This window comes from Musa acuminata, chromosome BXJ1-4, assembly GCF_036884655.1.
Source record: "Musa acuminata AAA Group cultivar baxijiao chromosome BXJ1-4, Cavendish_Baxijiao_AAA, whole genome shotgun sequence".
Classification (NCBI taxonomy): domain Eukaryota; kingdom Viridiplantae; phylum Streptophyta; class Magnoliopsida; order Zingiberales; family Musaceae; genus Musa; species Musa acuminata.
In genome coordinates this window covers 34,123,107-34,133,720 of record NC_088330.1, presented here as the reverse complement: position 1 = coordinate 34,133,720, position 10,614 = coordinate 34,123,107, and the positions used below count along the sequence as shown (strand labels likewise).

At 37.5% G+C, this 10,614-nt stretch overlaps 2 protein-coding genes across 2 annotated transcripts; both read right to left on the bottom strand.

Moving 5' to 3' along the window:
* Nucleotides 1–185: 185 nt before the first annotated feature.
* LOC135656610 (uncharacterized) lies at nucleotides 186–5,510 on the bottom strand. The gene is made up of 5 exons (XM_065175853.1): nucleotides 5,160–5,510; nucleotides 4,286–4,363; nucleotides 4,113–4,197; nucleotides 2,514–2,602; nucleotides 186–691 (listed from the first exon to the last, which is right to left on the bottom strand). Exons 1-5 carry the CDS (start codon nucleotides 5,448–5,450, stop codon nucleotides 551–553), a joined length of 684 nt encoding a protein of 227 aa, XP_065031925.1. The 5' UTR covers nucleotides 5,451–5,510; the 3' UTR covers nucleotides 186–550.
* A 973-nt stretch (nucleotides 5,511–6,483) lies between these two features.
* LOC135656594 (vesicle-associated protein 1-3-like) lies at nucleotides 6,484–10,433 on the bottom strand. Its single transcript, XM_065175849.1, has 8 exons — nucleotides 10,270–10,433; nucleotides 9,950–10,020; nucleotides 9,689–9,770; nucleotides 9,494–9,609; nucleotides 9,253–9,414; nucleotides 9,099–9,143; nucleotides 8,034–8,111; nucleotides 6,484–6,746 (listed from the first exon to the last, which is right to left on the bottom strand). The coding sequence occupies exons 1-8, from the start codon at nucleotides 10,319–10,321 to the stop codon at nucleotides 6,636–6,638; spliced, it is 717 nt and encodes a 238-aa protein (XP_065031921.1). The 5' UTR covers nucleotides 10,322–10,433; the 3' UTR covers nucleotides 6,484–6,635.
* Between the last annotated feature and the right edge of the window lie 181 nt (nucleotides 10,434–10,614).

The window sequence follows — 10,614 nt, the reverse complement described above, 5'->3', positions numbered from 1 at the left end:
CTCCCATACCAAAATCATTTATAATCATTAAAATATTGATGAACTCATTCAAACCAAACTTGTCACGACTAAAGTTTTAATCAAAATACTTAAGCTGAAGTTTATAATAATATACTCATCAGAATCTTATAAGACAATCTTAATATTGCTCATTTTGAGACTAATCAGGGGTGTTACAAAAGTAATTCAAAATGATTCAGTTGAGATTCTATTCAGGTTTAGCACAATATTTTGATTCAATTCGACATGAACACCCTTACATTTATCAAAGAACTAACTTAAAGCATTCCAAGCCCAACGTGGGGCAACAGTTTCAAGCTTCCATAAGTTGTTCCTTTAATAAAATTGTAGTGACAAAAACATGCTGTAATAGTTAGCTGCTACCACAAACCGATTCATCGTTTATGGAAGAATGGTTAAAAGAGTGCATGCTCCAAAAGACGAACATTCTTTATCCAAATCCAACAGGAAATTCGACGGGCATTTCCATTGTCGAAATTGCCTGTCATCACGAGCTGGATGTTTGGGATCTAACTTTGGGCAGAGAGAATCAAGAACTACAATTGACCACAAAGGGGTTGACAGAACTAATAAACTGAGAGGTCCTGATTCGGAGCTTGAGATCAACTTCTCCACCACCCAACCAGAAGAAATTCGGTTTCAACTTTGTGATGGCTTCATCAAGTATTACCTGAAATAAACCTCGTCATGAATCTCACAATTACAAAAACTCCATTATGAGAGAGAGAGAAGCACGGGTCACTGAATATTAAATATTTTGGCCACACAAGATAACTAAAGAATTACTTTCCTAATTTTGGACTCATACAAACTGACTGTGAGCTGTAGTTTAATGATCTGTTATGAAATGTCATGGCCGATGTATGCCACGTTAATGCCTGAGAAATTTGATGTTGCTGAGATACATCAAAATGGTGACAAGATAAAAAACAAATAATATGGCATACAAAGAAAGATACGCTAATTGCATATTACTCTTATGGTTAGCTATGTTTAACATCCTGATCATTGCACTTTAAAAAGTTACATTGAGATCCTTAAATTTACGAAAGTGAAACATTTAATCCCATTTTTCCTCACGCCATTGACTACTAACGGAAGATACTACATGTGCGGTCATGTGCAGAAAATGAAACTAAAAACGGGATTAAAAGGTAATTTTGCAGTTGCTATTCTCACCGTCCAAATATATTAATTTCGCTATCCTTCTCCAACTTAGACCTCCCCTCCGGCTTTGCTATCTTGCTCTACTTCTCTTCCCTCTCGTGCCTTTCCTCGGCCCTCTCCAATGCTGAGGTTGCCTCCATTGCGCACCATCAGTTCCTGGCCCTCTCGAAGAAGGGAGACCTCCTTGATGACTTCGAGTTCAATGTCGAGATTAACGTCGCCATTGCCAATCCCCGCCTCCATCCTGCCTATGTCGCTTTGAGGGCATGGAAGAAAGCCATGTACTCCGACCCACACAACTTCATTGGCAACGGGTTGTCCTCAACATGTGCGGTTATCACAACATCTTCTGCACTATGATGCCTGACGACCCCTCGGTCAATGTCATCGTCGACATTGACCTTAATGGAGTCGATATCGCTTGGTAAACCTCCATGCGAAGCTCGGCTTCTTGACCGACGTTGCCCTCCACATAACCTCTAATCGCTTCTGCAGCATCATCCCCCAAAACATCTCCCATCCCAAACTCCTCAACGAGCTCGACGCTAGTAACAACTACTTCATCAGCCTATTCCTGGACGTTGCCCTTCACCAATCGTCGCTTAAGTACCTCGATCTTTGGTTCAATGACTTTGAGGGAGCACTACTGTCGGTGCTCTTCGACAAGGAGCTCAACGCCATATTCTTGAACGACAACCGTTTCAACTCTCAAATGCTCAACAATTTTGGCAACTCCAAAGCCTTCATCGTCGTCGTCATCGCCAACAACAAGATCCATGGTAGCCTTCCAAGCAGCATTGGCAAGATGGTAGCCACCCTCAACGAGCTCGTTCTGATGAATAAGCTTTCGAGATTTAATCGAAGCTTTCTCCTCCCGATAGGTCGTTCGGGAGGATAGTGAAGCTTTCACAGAAGTTGCACTTAAGTAAAATTAATATCTTTAAACGATGAAAATAGCAACTGCGAAATTACCTTTTAATCCCTTTTTTAGCACCATTTTTTGCATGTGACAGTACATGCGATATCTTTCGTTAATAGAGTAGACGATGTGAAGAGAAACAAGATTAAATGTTTCACTTTCGTAAGTATAGGGATCCCAATGTAACTCTTTAAAATCTAGGGACCGAGATGCTAAGCATATTTAACTATAGGGGATAATCTATACTTAGCCCGAGAAAAATCAACTAATATGTTAGTGCCGTTGACAGTGCTGTATTTAAAAATTTCACCTTATATAAGATATATACCTTTATAATCCATAATGATCAAAGAGAATAATGAAGTACCACAGTCTACAATATAATATTTAAAAGATTGAAAGTTACCGGAATGTCTGTTTCCATGCCAATGCATGTCACTGCATTATGCACAAAACCAGTAAGTTTCAGTGATTCTTCCTCCGGTGCAAGCCTCACTGCATATCAAACAATAGCATGAAATTAGGAATATTTTCCTCTCTAGGTATCCTAGTAAATCAATAAAAGACTAAATGCAACGCTTATGAGTTAGAAATGTTCATGATAATCTAGCTACATATGGAAAATCCAAATTGCTCATTGTAACATGTATAACCATTGTTTTTCAACAAAATTAAAGTACATATCTGTTAACAAGGACAAAGAACACAATATGTCACAGAACTCTCTTAACATTTATCCACATATATGAATGCAAAAGGAAAGCTGCATGATAAAACAAAAGAAGTGTTGGCTTCAAATGTTTGTTAACTACCACTCCACATTAAATATGTTCAATACCTGGATTTAGATATAGAAATAGGAAATTTAGTTGCTAGTTTTTCTTGTATATTTATATTTGTGATTATACTTAGTTACTTACAATGGTGCAACTTAAAGTGACCCAAATTTTGGAAAATTTAGCCAGCGAAAAGTTATGCAGATTACAAGCATGAAATTAAAGAACAAACCCATTAAGACATTTCTACCTTGTACAAAATTGTAAATTCTATACACAAATGTATTTTGGGACTGAATTTGTCAGTCATACATTGTTTCAGGCTATGACACATAGAATATCATTAATATGACTATGAAATCATATAAAATCTTTGAACAAATCAAAGTTTTGCCATTTAGTTGTGAAAAAAGTGGGAAAGGAACATACATGTTATCCGGACAGCTAATAGTTCGAAGACAGAGAAACTTAAACCAAAAAAGATAAAACACAAAGTAGCAAGTGGTGACAGAGACATCCACCTCTGCTCCACATAAACGACTGTGGTTCCAACTTTCAACTTATACCTAATTTTCCTTTTCTCAATTTGCTTTATTATTTTTCTTAAGTACCCAGTTGTATTTCTCTACATTCAAAGAATATGTTGCATTCTCACAAAAACTTAAGATGAAACTTCTATTTTGCAGTATGTTTTGGTACTCATTTGGCCAGCTTACACCATACTATGCACATAGGATGGTGTTACAGATATGATACATTCTCAATGTTCCAAATGATCAAAATTGTAATATCTCTAATATTTATACTAATTTTTAATTTACTTAACCAAAATGCTTTGTGGATTATATCTTGCAACTTGTCTTACCATTATTTCAAGTGGTATTCGCTTACTTTTCACTGATGCTATGCAATCCAACTGGTTTCTTGAACATACATGTTCTGATGTTATTCTTCAAGCAAGACTTGAAAATGGTTTTTCAAGTAATTTCTAGTTCAAAAAAGAAAAAAAAAAAACTACTCAACCAGGCTCTTGTAACACATGGAAATCTAAGTGTGTATTCTTGACCATATTTAATGGTTACTTACAAAAATATTGGCACTATCCACAGGGTTTAGATGGGATCTTAGACTATAACTGAGAAGGTAAATGACGAGACTCTAAATGTTTAATCATATGCATCGGACTCTCAGTGTTCAAACTGATAACCAAAAGGTAAAAAAAATCTTACTGTTGAATTTCTTCTTAGAAATCTTGCTGTTGTTGAGAGTGTAAAGAAAATTCTTTATATTTTCAGCATTAAGTCGAGCGGCATACTGCAATAAAATGAAGAATCTAGTCAACAACACACTGACACTCAGAATGGACATCAATTACCACACTAGATAAATGCAAAAAAGTTACCTGGATTACAACAAGATAATATTTTGAATTATTACGATCGCTGCAATCAGTAATGCTAGCCAGAGCTTGGGTATTCACCTGAAGGAAAGTAAAATTTTTCCACCCAATCTCACTTCATGAGCCATACTCATGCATAGACTTTAAATGATCACTTAGTAACATCAATGTTAAATTAGAAGACAGGATAAACAACACACAACTAATACACAGCGATATACATTGGAGATAGCATCCAAACTAAACTGTAAATTATTAAAGTTAGAATGGTTAAGCTCTATGACTTAGATTCCTGAGATATTAAACATGACTAGAGCAGACAAAATTTTGAAGATGTTTAGATGGTTGCTGGTATAGCAGGCCAAATTCTTTGCTTTTATTTGCTTAGATATGATCAATGTAATTTAAAAAAAATCATTTCTTCTATTGCACATGCCAGTGTATCATTTTACTAGCTTCTATTTATGATGCTTTTCAGAATTGTTGAAAGCCCCACTGCCATTTGATGACTTGCCATTTGAACTTGCATACATTTGCGCAGCATAATAAATTTGTCTCAAACAAATGATGACTAAGAATCTAAGATTACCACGAAATATTATAGGCTCATAAGACTGACAATGGTCTGCTTAGGTTAGGTTGTGGTCATCCAGTAGAGATTACCATTGGTGGTCATTAGGTCAAAATATAGAGGAATAAAATGAAAATGCAAACCAGTCTTTTAATTGGAATAGCGACAAACGAAAAGATTGATACCGATCACATTTCTTTCTGTAAACAAATTCATTTAAGTGGAGGCAAACAAGATGATGCAGCGCAACAGATCATGACATGTTTGATGAAATGTCTAAGAGAGGGCAGAGATTGTGGTACATACCAAAACGATGCTCTTGCAGAGGTGCTCTACCGAGGGGGCGTCGAGGATGTCCCTCCGGACCTCGATGGGCCTGTCGTAATAATCTGCGGGCACGCGCTTGAAGGCGAAGTCGTCGACGCCGCGGGCCCTCAGTATGGCCGAGAGGCGCGCCTCCGTGGTCTCGCCGCCTTCGCCGTCGGCAACGCAATCGGAGGAGATATGAAGGGAATGGGTCTGCAGGGAGAGCTCCACTGCCGTTATGCGTTGGAGCAGGCAGGTCTGCAGCGCCTCGAGCTCTCCCAGCGCTCCCATGCCTTCCGCCGCCGCCTCCCTTACGCCCCTCAATCAGATGGCGTCCTCAATAACTAATTGTCTTGCATTATACCAATAATAAAAGAGCAATGACAATTACCGACATAAATAAAGCAAAACATTCGTCTACGCGGCAAGCATCACTGAGAAGCCTACACTCTTCCTCATTGGTAAGCATGACTGGTCCACTTGTGGGTCCATGTAGACCCCACGACACAGTTGCGTGACAAGCTTGCACGCGAGATGCGAGCATGACGCGGTACACGGTTCGTGTACGTGAGAAACCGGCGGCAGGCTCGGCAATGGAGTTTCACATGAGCCCACCGTTTCCCTCTAGTAAGACCGCTGGTACTTATGTGGGTAACTAGAAAATAGTATCTCCCTCACCAGAGGTTTGATCATGCAAAGAGTCAAAGGTTTGACTTTGGAATGCCATGGATTAAGTGGTCACTAAATGGGTGTGGGTTCCATCTCTCTTCTTAGTCAGATCATACTGACATCTTCTTTGTAATAGTGATAAACAATGTAAAGGTTAATGGTGATCTTATGTTTGCTAATGAAGGAGAAGTTATATGACACATTATTAATCATGTAAGCAATAAAACACATTATTAATGATGATGATGATGATGATTAGGTTAAATAGCCAAGCTATATAAATTGTGGAATAGAAAAGAATGGTTGGCAAGGTTGATAGCACCACAGTGTGTGGGAGGGATGGCCGAGCATGAGCGCCATTTGCCGCCAAAGACGGGACTGCTCAACCGTTAACGGCGCGCATCGACTCCCCAACTACTTTTTGAACACAGCCGCGTCGACTTCCAAGAGAGGAGGCTAGCGGTCGATGATTCATGTGGTCGGTACAATAACACCCACTCATCTCTTAACATTGGACTAAAGGAGTTCACAGCAAGAGCATAAGTATTTCCTCTTTCTTTGTTTATTTCATCGCTTTCCACACGGAGTGCTGTGCTCTGTGGTAGGGCAATGCATCAAATGCCAAAAAGCTTCTGCAAATGTAGACATAATATACTAATGTGCAAAAACGATTATTCTTTGATGAAATGAATAAACTCACACAAACCAATACTTCGTCCTTACAAAGGAAAAAAAGAATCATTCTGTTAAAGGCATGAAGACGACATATGCTCGATGTAAGCTTTTGATGTAATCTGACTTGTGTTTTTATGTTTCCTTGATAATATACCCAAATATGACACCCAAAATAGCCACAATCACGATGAACATAATAGAGAAGCCACCACTGCTTTTTCGGCTTTGTTTACTTAGCAGTTCCTGGGTGATAAAAGACACAAGTTAAATTTATGATCAAGATGGAACTCTTTTTTCCAGTAATTGAGAACAAGAAATAAAGCAGCAAGCAATGTACCATGGATCTTATGAATATTTTGGTTCACCATGGAAGAACCACAAAAGAAATTGTAACTGTGCAATGAAAATTTTAACAGAAACCGCTTAAGTAAAGGTTCGTATTCTAATCATGAATAAAGGTCTTAAAACATAAGACAAACCCATCATCTCCATACAGTAGTGTCAAACCATTTATAAGTACAAATCTTATTTTTTTCATCTCATTAAATACATTCCATATGTTCAATATTTTGACATAAAAAGGCTCTAGCTCAGACCATTTTAATGCAATCGTTCAAATGATCCATCATGGATCATTCTGTTACAGGCACTTTTATGTTCATTCGGTTGGCTTGCACAATTACCAAGATATTTCCAATTTGTCTATGTTCCAACTAGTTATATGACATTCCAATTTTCTTTTCGATAACCTACAGCAGTAATTGCAGCTTGGAAGGATTGGCCTATCCCCTTTGGTCCCTCTTTTTCTTCAGCCTCTATTGTTACTATCAATGAGCGACAATTGTTGTGATGAGGGTGACCAAAGAGAAAAACAATAAAGAACCCAATTAAGAATTTTGGTATGAGTAGAATCTCTCACTAATCAACTCACTATGTCGAGACTGTTAATTTTTTGACACCTGTTAATTCATATAAAAATGTATTCTTTCATATGTTGGAAGCTTAGAGGATTACAAGCATGATTAAGCCGAAAAAAGGAACATGGTTTATTTATATTTCTTAACATTGTTCCTTACAATGTGGGCTTACAAAAGGGCAAGAGTGCCAACATATGAACTTATATTAAATGAGTAAGAAATTAAAGCAACATAGAGACTTGAACCAAAGACCTCTAAAGTCATGTTGAATTTCCAACTAAAAACCTTGAAAGGATAATGGAATATGATATATGCATTTATATTCCTAACAAAGAAAAGGCCTACCATAATGTTGAAAGGATGTCCAAAAGGGAGACCACAGCATTGTGTCTATAAACTTACTGTTGTTTTGGCAGTCCATAAAATATATAAACAATTCATATGTTTATAAACAATTTATGATCTGCCAATGCCAAATTTGGATCAATGACACAGGAAAATAACTTGCATGCTGATTTTGGAGTCTCATATATGTCAAAGATAAAGATATTCTCCACCAAAAAAGAAAAAAAGAAGAAGCAGATATTGTATCAAATAAGCAGGAAAAGCATACCAGCTCCTGTCGTAATTTCTTATTTTGCTGAATTGCATGATTCTTCTCTTCAGTCAACTTTGAAATAATCAGTTCCTCCTAGAGAATCAGATATACAAGTTGAGACGACAGAAAGAAGACAGAAAATATACAGTTTTAACATCGGAACAAAAGAACATGAGAACACCAGTCCTATGGAACCATGCCATATACGTACACCCGTATTTAAATGGGCAGAAATCATAATGCATTATTTTAGGAAAAAGATTTAAAGTTACTTTGGTTGATCATGGGAGTTGCATAAGCTGATAATGCAAAATAGAAGTATCACAGTCAAGAAAAGAAAATATGAAACTCCCAATCAAGAAAGTGAAAAAAGAAGAAATAACCTCAAATTATTGGCATAAGTGTAAATTTTATCTTCTTTAACAGATCAGAATAGGAGTCCAATAGATTACTCAATATTTAGTAAATAATACCAAATTTCATATTGTTTCAAAACTTTGTGACCGAGTTGATAATGAGGTAAAGTGGAACATTTTTGGATGTGCCCATCTTTATGGATACTGATACCTGTTGAATATTTCTCCCATACCATAGTTTAAAATCTTTTACCGACCATGGTACACATTTTTAATACATGTAGCACTATGATAAGGACAAGTGGTAATGTAGAAGCTAGCAAACTTAGCTTGTTTATTGGGACAAACCAAATGCCAAACTGTGCTTGCGAACAAATCAAACATTTGATTGTGAATATGTTAGTAACCTGAAATTATCCACAACATTCAGTTTTTATAACTTCTTTTAGAAAGGAGTATATGTATGTAATTTTTTTGAGACTGTTAAGGAAGGTACATGAGCACATTTGTTTTGGCCAGATTCCTTGCCAAAATTAAGTTGGGTGATTTTTTGAGGGTTTTTAAGCTTCGGCATATATATTATAGGACACCACTATTTTTATCTTATCCAATACAACAGAAACAATATTACTATTTTCTCTATTATGTGAAACATGTCAGGTTCTATGTTATAACTTCCAAAATAGTATCAATCACAAATAGAATAGAAGATATATAACTTCACCTCATGAGATTGTTCTGTAGAAGCTTCGTTGAAGGATCTTGATACCTGAAATTATTTCCACTTGCACTAGTAACGTCCAAGCCTAGAAGATAATTGAGATAACAGAGAAAATGCAATATCCAAATTGACCAGTTGGAGATGAGGATGATCTTACAGCATCAAACAAGGTTGAACTCTGAGTTTCATTCTCTAACACAGATGACCGTGGGGAAATTCCTTCCTCTGATTCCTCAGGAACTGGTGAGGGTGGATTAGCAGGAATATAAACAACCCGCAGTTTGAACTCCTCAACATCTTTACCAGGTGCTTTATTGAACTAAAGATATAATAGATTCATCAACTTTCATGATATCCAGATGATTCAGAAGGAAATAAAGATCATTATAACAGGCTACCATTTCAGCAGTTATGTCCTTGGTTGTTGCACCATCATCTGCAACAACACTCTGAACCAGGAACTTGTCTTTGCATTGCAAATCTGGTGGAGCCTCCTTGTGAGCTTGCATTGTTACTGCCACAGAAAATTAACCTTCAGTTGACAATGAGGAGTGTGACCTAACAATCAGATTAAAGATTTAACACGATTTCACCTGTTATGCTAATTGTTGACTTGGGCAGGACAACTCCCATGTTTGGGCGCACACTATATTTCTTTGGGCTTGTTGTTTTAACCTAAGAATTGCAAGGAAACCCATCTCACATAAACAATTAGTCCTAAAATGTCTTTCCAAAAATGGAACTTCTGAATGAAAGCAACTGGAAAGAAATTTATCCTAAAAACACAAACTACAAAACACAAATCAGAGCAATGAGGGTTAGGTAAATCAAGGAAAGAATGAGATGAGAAATACCTTAAAAGCTACATAATGATCTGTTTTGTTGGTCAACTGCATGCAACAAGAGCTCTGCTTTTTCACCTCGACTTCGCGAGACAATCACGTCGACGATCGTACACAATCAAACATCATTAGGATCATGAACTCGATACATTCAGCGAAAAAACCAATCCGATGATCATCAAGATCACGAGAACAACACAAGAAAAACTACTACCAAAAACCCGATCAAGATCGAATCATTTGGCTGTAGATGAATCCAATTTCCGATTAATTGGAGACGAGAGAAAAGAAAAACCAATCAGATCTTATAAGAAAAGAACAAAGAGATTTACAGGGCAATTTCAGCTCAGAGGGGTGGATCTTGAGAAGCCCTCCTCCGATCATGATGGCATAAGACAGAGCCCTCTCTTCTTCTTCTTAACCTCGAAGGAAAGAACGGGACTCCAAGAGACGGAAGAAATCGAGAAGAACGGTGACAGAGAGGTACGATATCTTTTCTACGACGAATAATAGTGAGTTCTCGTGGGTGTATTCGGAATCGTCAGGTCGGGGGGATGGATCGGATCGAACGGCAGATGATCCGCGGAAATGCTTAGAGGATCCTCTCCAACTTACCCCATATTTGCAATCCTTCAATTAGCAGATCACCATCGTTCGATTGAGTGGATATCGGATTC

What these genes read in the sequence shown, in the direction of transcription:
- LOC135656610 (XM_065175853.1), bottom strand. Translation starts at nt 5,450, where the DNA reads ATGGGAGCGCTGGGAGAGCTCGAGGCGCTGCAGACCTGCCTGCTCCAA. An exon ending in TCTGCAAGAGCATCGTTTTG is followed by an intron (nt 4,364 to 5,159) that starts GTATGTACCACA and finishes ACTTTCCTTCAG; the next exon opens with GTGAATACCCAAGCTCTGGC. An exon ending in ATTATCTTGTTGTAATCCAG is followed by an intron (nt 4,198 to 4,285) that starts GTAACTTTTTTG and finishes ATTTTATTGCAG; the next exon opens with TATGCCGCTCGACTTAATGC.
- LOC135656594 (XM_065175849.1), bottom strand. Translation starts at nt 10,321, where the DNA reads ATGATCGGAGGAGGGCTTCTCAAGATCCACCCCTCTGAGCTGAAATTG. An exon ending in AGGACATAACTGCTGAAATG is followed by an intron (nt 9,415 to 9,493) that starts GTAGCCTGTTAT and finishes TTATATCTTTAG; the next exon opens with TTCAATAAAGCACCTGGTAA. An exon ending in CTACAGAACAATCTCATGAG is followed by an intron (nt 8,112 to 9,098) that starts GTGAAGTTATAT and finishes CTGATTCTCTAG; the next exon opens with GAGGAACTGATTATTTCAAA.